The sequence below is a fragment of the Gymnoscopelus microlampas genome, assembly GCF_963454915.1.
Source record: "Gymnoscopelus microlampas genome assembly, chromosome: 17".
In the NCBI taxonomy this organism is placed as follows: domain Eukaryota; kingdom Metazoa; phylum Chordata; class Actinopteri; order Myctophiformes; family Myctophidae; genus Gymnoscopelus; species Gymnoscopelus microlampas.
The window spans coordinates 34845578-34861314 of NC_139954.1; the positions used below are offsets into that span (position 1 = coordinate 34845578).

Below are 15737 nucleotides of genomic sequence, written 5' to 3' on the forward strand. Positions count from 1 at the left end.
ACTTTACACCACTGGTGAGGTACTTGAATTGGACTTGAACCGTGAAGTACTTAGTTCATGACTGGGGTCCCCCAGGGCTCTATACGACACCCCCTCCTGTTCTTGCTCCACTAAATTATGTTCACCGAACATTGCCAAAACATCTACGACGACCTACAAGCCCACAAGCTTGTGAGCTTGTACTGTAGATTGGATTTTTTGTCAAATGTTTGCCCCCAGAACAGGGACGCTAGGGTACTTTTTTTTCTTCTTTTAAAGCATTAGAGGCCCCTAACAAAAGCAAGGTGAAAAACATGTTTTATAAATAAAGATGATGTATTAACAATCATCATATTAACATGCATCATACGTTTCCTAGGAGTGAATCTAGATGATATCTTCAGGTGGTCACATTTTTTTCATTATTTTTTCATATTTCAGATATTTCATGGATTGTATAACCTCTGGAGAGGTCCCAAGTAAGACAGGATTCATTTCCTAACTGGAGATTACATGACCAACTTGAAAACAAAACACACACCACAGAATTTGTGGAAATAATTCCCAGACAGGCAGCTGTCGCAACGCTGAACTATGAGGACTAGTAAACCTAGAGCACAGTGACTTCAACAACCGGGTCAAGCAACTCCTCGTGAGTGCATAACACGAGTTTAAGAGAACTCAACCGATTGGGGTGAAACAAGAAAACCTATCACCAGCGTTGTGGTGATATAGTTCAAGTTCATTAGGATTCCAATGTCTCACTAATGTAAGGCATATTGTACTGCTGCTATAAAACACTGTTTGACAAATACAGTATACATTATCTCAGGGCTGGATAATACCTATGAGCATATTGCTCAAGGGGATATTTAATGGGGTTTTAAACTTAATGACATCCTATGTATAGCAGCCGATAATTGCACTGAATTATTGACCACATCTCTTTTGATATGCGCTGAACAACATGCTTGCTGGGTCTGACATTAGAGTGATGAGGGAAGAACCCAATAACAGTTGCACTCTGTTTTCACCTAAGCTGCAATGCGTGATATATTTAAGGCTGGACAGCAGTGGTGCCTTCATGCACATAGCCTTATAAGTGCGTTATAATGCATTATAGTGTAAATGTGGTTATAACGCATTATAGACCCAACCTTAATATTACCTTACCGAATATTCTAACATGCATCATCCCAGTGGAGGATGTGAAATATAACAGTAAGCAAGGAACAGCTACAGGTCATGTTAAACAGTGTTTAAAGGTCCCCCTCAGGCATTTAAAGCACCTCTATTTTTGGAGTTCCACGACAAGAGCGTGGGATGATTCATTCGGCAAAATTGTCACTTTTCTAGGACGTTATTAGGTTTGTAGCATATTGACGAGCTGTCATAGGTTCCTATTTATTTGCAACACAACACACACACACACACCATCTAGGGGGCCGGAAATGGACATAGCAAACATGCATTAAATACATCTTACCTATGCCTAGATGGGTCAGGTGTTCAAAGAGAGTCCAGCAGTGGTCATCAATGCAATGGCACTTCAATACAAACAATTGGCAGATGTCCCGGGCAGTGATGTCGTTAGGAACCTCTACTGCTCTGCTGGTGTTGTCCTCATTGTACACTTTGATTACCTGTAACAAAACATGCATAACAATACATTTACTATAGTATATATACATACAACACTCATTTGTATTGGAGGGCACAAAAGTCAACAATCAATATTTGTTTAAAGTCATCAGAAGGATTTGAAAAATGTTTTTGATTTACAGCATGCAGAATATTTAACATTTTCCGTTTGAACCCATTAAGGCCTGAGGCCGATTCTTAAAATGTTTTCTAAATCCTAAGAGTTTCTTGAAAAAAGTTTCTTTTTTTTCACGATTTTTCAAAAATAGCAGATCTACAAGCTCATAGCACGGCACTCGGTTCCACGCTATGAGCTTGTAGATCTGCTATTTTTGAATAGCCCAAAGAAACCTAAAATGACACAGATGCGTCAAATGCAAGACAAGATGTCATACAAATGAATCACTTTGACCTACATAAATATGTAGCCTATATTCCCAAATGCCATCAGAAAATTCCTACAAAAATACTCAAAGTAAAGTTGATCAAAAGCCTGCACAAAGTACTTACACAATGTGCAAAACCATGTTAAAGGACACAGCAAGAGACTTGAGCCCCTAGAGAAAATAATGCAGTAATCTTGCAAAAGACCACACCAACCAAGACGTCATATAACTGAATTAATTAAACCATCTAACAGTACAACTTACCCCCCTATTTGGTGCCAAGCAGACTTTGAGAGAATTTGGGCAAGCTCTGCATCCTATATAGGGCTGAGTGCACAGCATTGCAAAAGAGGGCTTTTTGTGAGGAACATAGAAAAACATGCATCAGACAGCAAAGCCAGTGTCAGGGAAGCGATGAGTCTGTCTCTTCTCTCTCTCTCTCTCTCTCTCTCTGTTTCTCTCGCTGTTTCTCTCTCGCCCTTTCTGTGCTGCAGTGAAGCTGAAATGAGGTAATTAGAAGAAGCCGCCTCTTAGCAGCAAGCGTTTCCCTGACTCCACAGATCTCTGTCACTGAGGGCTCCGCGTACCCAATCACCTGCTACCTTTCCCCCACTGTCTGCCACCAAGTCAAAAAGCCAAGAATCACTTTGCTCCCTTCAGGAGGAGGAGGAGGAGGAGGAGGGGAGAATATGAGAGAGAACAAGGGAGCAAGAAAAGAGAGAGAGAGGGAGAGAGCGAGAGAGTCACAAGGCTCTCCCACCCCCCTTCTCTATTCACAATCAGACACCAATGGGCGAGTAGAGCTAACCAGGATAAAAGCCCTGCGAGATCCCTCAGAGCAATTACAAAAGGTGCTGGTTAAATGTAATGCTAGTTGGGTCAACTCTGTCTAAAGTTGACAGAGGTAGGCGGGGGAGGAGAGAGGGGGGGTTGGGAGAGAGAAGCACAGTAAAAGAGACCAACTGGCTGCCTCTTTTCACTCGGTGTAGCTCGATTGGGTGGTTTAAGGCGGGTCGGCCGGGCAGGGACAAGCCTGCCCTCTTTTGTGGAGAGAAAAAAAGGAGGTCAGAGCACTCCAACTGGGGCCGGGGTTAGAACCCTTAAGGAGCCCAGGCAGCGAATGAGAGCCAGCGGCTATGACATCACCCCTCAATGAAGAGAACCATCTAGTGTTTAATCAGTCCATGTGGAGATTTACAAGACAAAAACAGCCACGGATCTCCTTTTGCAAGGCGCCTCACAAAAACCAAAGGGCTGCATTTCAGAGATTACTTGAGCCGGCCAACGTCCGTCCGTGAAAGTTAATAGTGTATTGTGTTAATAATGAAGCACACATATTGTCTTTGAAACGGTTTGTGCCAATTTAGATTACATGTGGTCACAGGACCAGAGCAAAAAACTACCCATCTAAATCAATACCACTTTACTTTCTACAACAATGCATTCCTCTTTTTTTCTTGGAAATGTATCCACCACAAGAAAATTGTGTTCCTTCACTGTACTGTACAGTTAATGGCTGTGGAAAATGCATCTAGAGTGGATTCCAGTTGCATGTCCCTGTAAAGGAACTCACTTCCTGAGAATTGGTCCTGAATCAAATCACTTTGGCATCACATTTCACCAGGAACAGGGCAGGGTTTGTCAGAAGGTGAAGGGAGCCTGGGTCGTTGCATTAGTCTTGCAGACTTAGATTTGCATTACTCAGCACAAAGTCTCAACCCAAGATATGTCTATTTCTTGCACGTTTTAATTTGGATGTCAACCAGATGCACGCGGAGACATTCCGAGTCCCTTTGAAGGTGAAATTTAATTTGAACCATGAAACTAATCCAATCAAACACACACACACACAGAGGCCATAGCCTGTATACCGGTCACAGTGACCTTTTACAACGACTACTTCATGAGAGGGAGTGACGGAGGAGCTATACGGCAACATGCATTATACACCGGTGCTTTTTTTGTAATAAAAAGCATTTTTCTAATTACCCCATTAAGACCTGAGGCCGCTTCTAAAGATTTTCTAAATCCTAACAGTTTTTCGGAAAAAAATATAAAAAATGCATTTTCACGATTATTCAAAAATAGCAGATCTACAAGCTCATAGCGCGGCACTCGGTGCCGCGCTATGAGCTTGTATATCTGCTATTTTTGAATCTTAATGGGTTAACCTATGGTTCGAACCTGAGCATAACCTGTTTACATTCTTAGCTACATGATGATGAACTATTTGATGATGCGCTTTGATGATGCAAAACCCCAAAATGCTAAATGAAAATAAGGACACAGCAAAGACATGATAAATGACCTCACTTTACATTGATTTGGCATGACTGTCTGAACCATTTGGTTTGTTTGCAAATACTCGAGGAATTTTTAATTGACTTATTTGGTGACTTTCAGCAACCTACACAGCTCTAAACTACTTTGCAAATGAAATACAGAAAAACAACTTTAAAGTTTGCAATGCAGTAAGTCTTTTTTATCTACCACAATATTGACATGTTGAAAACATTTATATGGAGTCTAATAATGCAGACATATAACAAATTTGGTCTTAATGTAAATACAATTATCCGATATAATCACCTCATTCATACCACATTTCAATATGACTATCCAGCAGGGCTTTTTGCATGACCAAATGTTACTCAAATGTACATTTGTGTTCAGATGCACATGAAGTAATTAAAAAATAAAATTGCCATGGAATCTCAGTTAAAAACCTTTTGGTAAAAATATGCAAAATCTGGATTAGGAAAAAATGTAAGAAACTTTTGACACTGGCTTCAACAGACATTAGATGTGCAACCTTTCTTTACATGCAGTACAAGAATAACTCAGAAGCCATGTCCAAATAAAATAGGTCATATTTGTTTTTCCCACGGAGCTGGCCAGCAAACCATGGTCATACAGTACAATGCCAAATTCAGGACAATCATGGACAGTGTTGCCAGATTCTGTGAGAGAAACAAGCAACCAGGTCTAGGAAAACCAGCCCAAAAGAAGCGACTCATGGGCCACATGAGCACTTTAACATATACATCAGCTATTTGAAAATAGCCGATCTACAAGCTCACAACGCGATGCGACGCGTTGTGAGCTTGTAGATCGGCTATTTTCAAATAAAATCTTGCGGGGAAATTGTAATAAGCAGATCTGGCAACCCTGATCATGGGCAAACTGAAACGCCGCCTGCGCAAATCTGTGTTGTTAGGCACACAAATGGGCATTGTTAGGCACGTGCCATAACGCTGAATGGCCACACCACACTGCACTATGGGTTTCAAGGTATTCATGCTTGCTATTCTAAAAGCCCCATTGTGTGATATGCATCCCATAACTGATAAACAAGGGGAATTAAGCCTGTTCTCCCGCTCCCCTTCACACACAGACTAATGGCAGTCAAAGCGAGACAAACCTACAGTAGCAAATGTTGGTAATTTTTGCACTTGATAATACACATAGTGTGAAACATAGGTATGGGAGGGGGTCAGAAGATTTTAAAAGTTGAGAGAAGCGCAAACTCCGATAAGGTGTTTCAACAGCTCTGGGAACAGGAGGAGGGGAGCCCAAAGTCTCCGGAGGAACATACCGTTAGCCTCAAGTCATATTTTGAAGGAAAGAACAAATGAAAAATTTACTTAGGAAAATTTTGGGGGTCCTTGACATGAAAAAGTTTGAGCACCACTGATATAGAAACATACGTTTCTCAGAAAACTGTTGGGATTTAGAAGACATTTGTAGAATCGGCTTCAGGTCTTAAGGCCACCTCTCGGGCAGAGCTGCAGCCGTGGGAGTGCGGTTCAAGGTAAAACCACAGCACTCTAAATGCCAAAATGGACAGCATGGTCCTGTCCTTGCGATAAGGACTTATAGAGGAGTTTATGCTCGGGCCAAAGCTATATTTAGCAGCGGTATAAATTAGATGTCTGGATTTCCTCTTGCTTATCCTGACTTCATTTTGTAGTATTTTTGTCCCCCCCTCCAATCCTCCAGCGGCCCTTGCCTCTGTTAGCATGGTGTAGGACAGGTAATGTGTATTTAAACAATTTGGTTGGTACAAGGGAGGGTGGAATGTGGCTTGCAGTTTGCCCTGTTTCATAATTACAACTTTGATTCATAATGTATAAGCCGTCACAAAATGGTGTTCCGCGCCAGTAGTAGCTAATCTACCAGCTCACGAAACTGTGATCTTGTAGATCGGCTATTTTTTGGGCGCGGGACACCGTCGTATGACTAAGTATAAATAAATCAGGCTTTACTGCTTTTTTGGTTCTGTCATCACCATTACTGTTACAACACTCTTATTTCCCTCAACCCGTGTGATGTCAATGACAAGCAATTACTTGGAATGACACAAAGTCCTGTAATTACAGTAGTTGTATGTAAGTTTAACCCATTGAGACCTGAAGCCGATTCTACAAATGTCTTCTAAAAAAAACAACACTTTTCTGAAAAACGTATGTATTTGGCCGCCGACACCCATCTCAAAATATTTTGTTCCAGGGACCTCCGGAAGCATAGATTTGAGTTACAAATGTTTGCTTTAAAAGAATATATATTCAAAGATCTGCACACATTTTCACGATTTTTCAAAAATAGCAGATCTACAAGCTTGTATATCTGCTATTTTTGAATAGCCAAAGCGTAAAATAATGCTTTTTAGCTCAAATGAAAAAGTGACACAGATGCGTTCCAGGTCTTCAAGGGTTAAAAAAAAAGTCCTAACATTCTGTACAGTGCATTTGCAGGATCAAAAAAGGTGCATTTGATTGACGTGCTGTTGTTACACACGGACGCTGTTCAAATAAAAGCAGGTCTACACTTGGACGAGGACAGTCAGACGGATGAATGCAGGTCTTTGTGCTCAGTGATGAAGACAGCAGCAGTTCCTCCATAGCTCATAACCTTAGCCTGGACAATCATTGCAAACTATTTGCTAATGATTAACGGCACCGCTGCACTGCATGCTGCCTGCTCTGATAAATCATGTAATGACAGTATGACACATTGCACACAGTTGTCACAGTTTAAAAAAAAAAATATATATATATATATATATATATATATATATATATATATATATATATATATATATATATATATATATATATATATTCATATAATCTACTTTTGTAATCTATGTAATTATTATTTTTTGGAATGCAATTTAATTGAAGACTGTAACTTAATGGCGAATCCACACAACAGAATCGGTTTTTAACATTTTGTCTGGGTTGTCAATTATTTTTGTTTTTGTAGTCATATCCATTTTGTAGTTGATATTGCAGTGTATTTGACTTTACATGCATATTCGATGTACTCAATTTGATGAATTGAGTACAAAGGACCCCAATGGAAACTCTTGGATTTAAAATCCTCTTAACAGACCTTGAATTGAACTGTACTTCCCTGTGCTTGTCTTTGCAAACTGTTAAGTATTCAATCAATCTTTCTATTTTTTGACACTTTCTACTTCTACTCCACTACATCTCAGAGGCAAATAATGTACTTTTTACTCACTAATATATTTGACAGCTTTAGTTAATTGGGGGCAAGTCCCTGTGACATACTAGACCAGGGAACACAATACATAGAAATGCAAGACACAACAATCAATGAGACAAAGATTATGTCCGAATTCTATTCTATATAGGGAGTCAGATGTAGAGGACTATATAGTGAACTCATCAGCAAAATAAAATAACCCCCCCCCCCCCCCCCTCTAGGGATGGCTCCTGACCAGTCGTGGACAAAGTACTCAAATTCTTTGCTTAAGTAAAAGTACCAACTGCAATATAGAAATACTCTGTTACAAGTAAAAGTCCAGAATTAAAAATGTACTTGAGTAAAAGTACAAAAGCATTGGTATCAAAATGTACTTAAAGTACCAAAAGTGAAAGTACTAAAATGTTTGAAAATAGCATATCTACAAGCTCACAAGGCGCAGCGATGTACTTAAGTACAGTACTTGAGTAAATGTACTTTGTTACTTTACAATACTGCTCCTGACATCCCAAAATGTCCAGGACAAGGGACTTGAGAGGAGCATAGAGAGGGGACAAGAAAAGGCTTGAGAGAACAGGGAAATGAGTGCAGGTAGACAGACAGGGAACGGGGCTGAAACTCCCTGGAGCATCCTTCCACTGCCGGGACAGGAACAGGGCATTGAGACATGGGTCCAAGGGATAGAGGGAAAGGAGCTCTGAGCCGGAACAGGAACGCTATATTGACAATGGGGATTAAGTGGCATTGGACAGACAGCGCTTGCTTGCATGACCAGGACTTTGAGGATGAGATATCGCGGAGCTCTCGCGAACCAGGAACTTCTAGGAGAGACACCAAAACCTGCACGACCAGGACGTCACCATCGCCCGGCCTGTGCTTCAATAGTATCCCCTCCAACAGTTGACCAGCTAAACTCAAACGGGAAAAAAACAACAACAATAGACCAGCCAGCCCGGAGCATCAACAAAGTCCACTCGGACAGTGTCGCCACCCCTAGGTGCTCGTAGTACTGCAGTCACACAAAACCATACAGAGCTCACCGGGTGAGGGCAGCCTGTGTAGTAGCATGGGTGCTGTCTGCTAGCGTGGGTCCAGTTTGTTGAGTCATTCTGTCACATACCGGTGTGGTGAGAACCCAAATGCAGACAGCGAGGCAGGGAGTAGGATCGAACCCAAGACTGTATTTTAATACAGGTGACACAGGTGAACAAAGACAAGAACGTCTCAGACAAACTAAAACATGTCTTTTCTGACTCTGGAACAAGACTGACATACAGTACACAAGGGGTGATTACAAATTAGATACAGCTGGGGCAGACACAGAAGCATAGAACCAAGAAAATCTGATAAAATAATACAAGACCTAAACACGACAATCAGTGAGACAACGTTTGTGACTGTGACACTAAAAAAGCATGCCAACATTATAGCCCTACTACTAGATCATGTTCCTCACATGTAACCTAAACATGGTTCACAGGAAGGTGTCATATTTGTCACATAGGTTTACAGACCATTATAGACACATATTTCAACTTGCCAGATGGTTTACATTCCAAGTCACCTCAGTAACAGTGACTTCATTGTTTGTGTGATATTACTCTTAACCTTCTACCTGTCAATGTAAACAGTAACAGTAAAGTCAGAACAAAACAGATTGAGGAAAACTAAAATACTAATTATTATGTATATTGGTATTGCAAATAACTAGGCAGCTTTAAAGGGGAAGGAATCCTGTTGGGTTTATGGTGTTTCATTCTGTTGTTCTGGGACAGACCGCATTTGTGAACATGAGCAACTCGTGCCCAGTTATAAATCAAAGAACCGACACTCTAATCTCTTTTGTCACGCCAATTTACAAGCCAGGATTGTCTTGGGGGGAAAAAAATGTTTTTTACAAATATATTTGTAAAATGCAGTGGTGCAGAAGTTTAATGAGAGCAAATTCCTTTTTTGACACAATCTACTTGTTTCGACTATAATTTTTTTCCTCTTTGAGAACACAATGTGACAACTATGTCACATTTAACCTGTGTCACAGTGAAAGTGAAATGACATGCAACATTGTAAAATGTCTGCAACACATATAGGCTAGTGTGTGTGTGTGTGTGTGTGTGTGTGTGTGTGTGTGTGTGTGTGTGTGTGTGTGTGTGTGTGTGTGTGTGTAATATGTATATACATATACACGCACGCGCGCACGCGTACACACACACACACACACACACACACAGTACAGAGCTCTTAAACTGCGTTAAAACGATCTCTTAGGAAGCACTCATCCAGCCTCTTGCTGTATGCTGTAATATTTGAGAAGATCACTTCAACGTGGGATCATCAGCCAACACTCAACAACAACAACAGGCGATACTATAAGAGCAGAATTAATGTAAAGTCATGATCATCCGTAAAGAGAAAGAATCCATGTTTCCTACCCGCTTCTGCAGACACAGAGGAGTGATGTCTGGCATTGTGGCTCTTCTTGCATGGAAATTCATGTTTCTTCCTTGAGTGGCCAAATATTTAATAGCCATATATTTAACTGTAAATAGAAGTTTTCTTTAACTAAAACGTTGTATGTTTTCACGTGACGGTTCTACTGTTAGCTGTGGCATCCCGTTTTTTTAATCATCATCTACAGTGAATGAAAGTGTGAGAAACAAAGACAACACTTTTTCTCTATAATACAAACTCCTCCTTTGTCCTTGGAAATGTAAAAACGTTTTTCTTTTTTCTCTCTCTAGTTCTGCCTCTCAGAAAGACTCTTCTACTAAACAAGACTAGATAAAAATAGTTCCCATGGCAAAAAGAGTCATAACATACAAGGTCAGAGAAAGCTAAAAATGACCTGTTATCAAGGCTATATAAACTCAACCCAACGGTAAAAAAAAAAAAATCAAACTTTATTGTCACATCCCATTTACAGGTAAAAGTGTGTGAAATACATAGATTCTGTGCACCCTCAAGAAGAGCGTATTCTTTCTTGAATTATGGGCAGATATAATAAAGCTACTGACTATAACTTATTTCTGAGTAAGTACTGTAGACTATGGAAAGGATATAACATTTGCATACTTAAAGTGATATGAATTATGCAATATGTTCAATGTAAAGGTGATCAGGGTTAAGGAGAAATTGTTTTAAAAATAAAGGAAGATGCGCTCAAAACAGAGAAGAGATGCAGAGAGAGAGAGAGAGAGAGAGAGAGAGAGAGAGACACAGAGAGAATTGGGGGTCCAAAATAGCTCTGTAGCAAGTTGTTCCCACAGCCACAATTGCCACAATTCATTATCCACATCTGTTTTACTGTAAAGACTAGACAAAGAGGCCTTGTGAGAATGAGGGTACTGGCTTTTTATGGCATGGCCATTTTAAAACTTGAGTCAATTATGAATATCATAAGTGATTATTGAGGATAAGAGAGTAATGTCAAATTAACAACAAGAGGTGCTCAGTGATAGAACGGCTGCAAGGGACACCTAACCTTCTGATATGTCCACGATGACAATAATAGCCATTTATCTTAGAAAAGGTTCTACGTTAATTTAATTTACTGGACAGAACGTGGCAATAGACCAGAAGAGTTCTAATAGAAACCCATTCATAAAACCCATTACTGCACTTACACAGTCAAATCCTTAGTGTTAATTTTATTCCTCAGAGTGTATAACTGCCAAATGGACCCCTAAGGGTCCTAAGGGTCCATTTGTACAGTGTTTTTCTGTGTACGAGCAACAACTGAAATGCATTGTCCACAATGTGGACCAGGCCAGCACACGTCATATCCTCATTTGACCCTGTTCTTTTCCACTAAACATGGTCATGGTCAGGTGATGTAACAAGCAAATAGATGAAGATCTGACATTGAAACGTTCGTCGTTCTGTTGCCTTGCACCCTGTTCTATATCAAAGTAAAAGGCTCCAATCATCAGTGTTGCTCCAGCGCCTTCTTAACAGGCTCTATGCACAGCAGCCATATTGTGAAGACATTCACAGGTGTTGCCAATGATACTAATGAAGGCTCTGTTCCATTCTTGGTCATGTCTTGGTCGAGTCAGGGTGCTGATATTGTGCATGTTGGCTCACAGGAGCCGACTGGCTACACCAGGGGGTCTAAAGTTGGGGTCCAGGATGGATCCTCATGGGCTTCCAAATGGCCCCTTACGGGTGTGTAACTCTGAGAGTGTACAAATGGAACCAAGTCCATTTGGTTCTATTTGTACACTCTCAGAGTTATGGGGGTCGTGGAAACCACTGTGCTACACTAAATGGAACAGAGCCTTCATTAGTATCATTGGTAACAACATTGGAAGGAAGTGATAATATGGCTGCTGTGCATAGAGCCTATTTAGCTATACAGTATGTGTCCGCTCCTGAGACGCACTGGATCAGCCTGATTTCGGCATGAGGCGCGGTGGAATCTCCCTTTAAGCAAATAGTTTTCATCAGAGCTCGACCACAACATCGGTTTGGCCCATATTTCTGCCATAATTTGACTTTTCGAATGACATCGGTATCAGTAATCATTCAGCCGATGTGTCCCCATTTTTTTAAACGTTCAAACTGCTGCCATTGTTTTTGGGCATGCCAAACTTTGTAAAGTGGAGGGTCTTCCGACATTTAAAAAAATAGGTGACCTACAAGCTCGCAAATGACATTTGTTGAATTTCGAGAAAATATCAATAAAAGCATTCATAATTGGTGGTCTAGGACCCTCCAAAAGCAGGATCGGCGTCAGACCCAAAAATCTGGCATCGGTCAGGCTCTGGTCTTCATTTCCTTTATGGGAAGCTACCAAACTGACATAACGAGCAGTATAAATAAATAAAAAAGTCCAACACGATAGCTTGCTTCTTTTCAGAACTGCAGCTGCTTGCTTCTCATGCCGTTTCCTTAACAACTGACAAAGTGGTGCGTGTGGACGAGGTCATATGGGTTCAGGTGCTGCTTCTTGTCCCATCAGGCACCCTTAAGCCTAATTCATCACGTTACATGTTCACTTTGCAGAAGGTTTGACAACTCCAGAATGTCCAGAATGCAAACAAGACTTCTTTATCGATCATGATGTGAATGCATGTGGATGTTTCCCCACTAAGACCTGCCATCTGTGTCACTTATTGATTTGAGCTAAAAAGCATTATTTTACACTTTGGCTATTCAAAAATAGCAGATATACAAGCTCATAGCGCGGCACCGAGTGCCGCGCTATGAACTTGTAGATCTGCTATTTTTGAAAAATCTTGAAAATGTAACTATATTCTTTACTTCTGGGGGTCCCTGGAACAAAACATTTTGAGATGTGGGTCGGCGGCCAAATACATATAATTTTGACATGAAAAAGTTTGAGCACCACTGATATAGAAACATACGTTTTTTCAGAAAACTGTTGGGATTTAGAAGACATTTGTAGAATCGGCTTCAGGTCTCAATGGGTTAAACCCAGCAAGAGGGAGATGCACTCACTGTACAGGATTCTACAGAATATCTGCATATTGCATGCATCACCTGCATAGAATGTTTACATAGTTACTCCTTTTGGTCTCTCTGCAACGTAGGAAGGCATATAGCACTATGACAGTACTCAATAAATATGATACAGTGTCTTTTTTTAAATTCTATACTATGTGTAAAAAGTGTACAAGTCGCATTCTATAGCTGGGCGTGACAAGAATCACACACATTATTCCACAGCCATTATCCTCTTTCACAGAGCCAAGAGGTAGGGCACTAATTATTGTCCCTTCTATTTCCACTCATGAGAACAGAGAAGAAGTCCCTCCCCCTTACAAGACTTCATGTTTATCTGGAAACACAACACACTGCCTTGTGAGAGCACAGACAAGCAGACGCTGCTAGTTATCACACACACACACACACACACACACACACACACACACACACACACACTAAAATGAATTGGAATTAATGGAGACAGATTGATAACGGAGTCTCCACAACTCTCATAACAAAGCCGGCTTCCAGACACAGTGTCCTTGACCAAGGAGTTGTTTCAAACACGACCCCCTCCACAGACCCTGTCAAAAGGCGCAATCCTGAGACCCACCAGCATGCAGGGGTCATGACTCGTGTACAGTAACTTACACACTGCAAATGGACAGAGTTACATTCGAACGTTTGAACCAAACTTGAACTGCCGTAGTGACTGCTTGCATTAGCCTCACCGACAAGCAGTGGTGGAAAAAGTACTGCCATTTTTTTTTTACTTAAGTAAAAGCATCAATCCCACAATGTGGCAGCGCTCTGTTACAAGTAAAAGGCCTGTGTTTTAAATGTTATTTGAGTAAAAGTACAAAAGTATTGGCATCAAAATATACTTAAAGTACCAAAAGTAAAAGTACTAAAATGTTTGAAAATAGAAGATCTACAAGCTCACAACGCGTCGCGTTGTGAGCTTGTGGATCGGCTATTTTCAAATAGCCTATGTATAAAATAGGGCTAGGCACACATTAAAGTGTTTTAATGTGTGTTTTATAATATAATAATTTATATCTGCAAAGTAACTAGTAACTAAAGTAGTAAAAGTACAATATTTGCCTCTGAGATGAGTAGAAGATGAAAATTGGAAATACTCAAGTAAAGTAAAAAATACCCCAAAATTGTACTTAAGTACAGTACTTCAGTAAATGTGCTTTAGTTAGTTTAGTTACTTTACACCACTGCCGACAAGTGAAAAAGCATCACAATTACGTTTTTGTGTGGAGAAACGTTATTCACTTCACGTGGTTTTTCAGCATTAAACCCTTTCAACCCGGTGCACTATTTTGGGCATGTCATTCTAGCGAAAACAGCCGTTCTACATGCTAACACAACGCATGTTTGTGAGCTGTAGATTGTCTATTTGCGCTATCCATTGTGAGATGAAGTATATAGGACTTAAGTGGTTAAGGAGGCAGGCAGACAGGGCTGAGAGAGAAGAGAGGAATGTCTGTCTGCTTGTGTCCCTGCAAGACGCACAGAACAAGAGTACATTGTCAAATCCTCCGTGTTAGTTTAACTCTGAGATTGTACAAATGAACCCATTAAGACCTGAAGACGATTCTACAAATGTCTTCTAAATCCCAACAGTTTTCTGAAAAAAACCTATGTTTCTATGTCAGTGGTGCTCAAACCTTTTCATGCCAAGGACCCCCAAAATGATATGTATTTGGCCGCCGACCCCCATCTCAAAATATTATGTTCCAGGGACCCCCAGAGGCAAAGAATAGAGTAAAAAATGTTCGCTTTAAACAATATATATTCAAAGATTTGCTGACATTTTCATGATTTTTCTAAAATAGCAGATCTACAAGCTCGTAGAGCTTGTAGATCTGCTATTTTTGAATAGCCAAAGTGTAAAATAATGCTTTTTTAGCTCAAATAAAAATTGTAAACCATCTAACCTCAATGAACTGATTTAAAATCGTGCAAAATGCAAACAAATGAACGAATGAAGCTGTGACGAGGCATCAGAACGCAACACAATACAATATTATGTCATATTAGTCTGCGCATTTCATGGTATAACAGTACGAAGGGAAAATAAATGAAAAAAATGAAAAACTACAAATAATACTACATTGAATGTCATATAAATAAGACGGTAAAAGGCTATTCGCTTTCAGATTCATTCAAGGAAATCATGCTTGTTGGAATGTTATAAATAGTAAACGACTCTAATACCTTGAACACATCAGCCATCTACCTCCAGTGGTGGAAAAAGTACTCAAATGTTTTACTTAAGTAAAAGTATCAATACTGCATTGTAGAAGTACTCTGTTACAAGTAATTCAACGGAATTCAAGTGTACTTGAGTAAAGGTACAAAAGTATTGGTATCAAAATGTACGTAAAGTACCAAAAGTGAAAGTATTAAAATGTTTGAAAATGGCAGATCTACAAGCTCACAACGCGTCGCGATCTTGTAGATCAGCTATTTTCAAATAGCCTTGGTATAAAATAGGGCTAAAGTAGTTAATGTGTGTTTCATAATATAATAATTTATATCTACAAAGTAACTAGTAACTCAAGTTTTCAAATGATTGCAGTGGAGTAAAAGTACAATATTTGCCTCTGAGATGTAGTGGAGTAGAAGTAAAAGTATTGGAAAGTGGAAATACTCAAGTAAAGTACAAATACCTCAAAATTGTACTTAGGCTAAGTACAGTACTTAAGTAAATGTACTTAGTTACTTTACACCACTGTCTACCTCCTCGGCACTTATACA

General features: G+C 40.0%; 1 protein-coding gene across 1 annotated transcript in view; it reads right to left on the minus strand.

The window, feature by feature from the left end:
• Positions 1-15737, minus strand: part of grb14 (growth factor receptor-bound protein 14) — a 43492-nt gene that overhangs the window by 14695 nt on the left and 13060 nt on the right. Inside the window, exon 4 of the mRNA XM_084085489.1 lies at positions 1466-1622. Coding sequence (XP_083941615.1) covers positions 1466-1622 — 157 coding nt within the window. The remainder of the gene's footprint in view (positions 1-1465; positions 1623-15737) is intronic.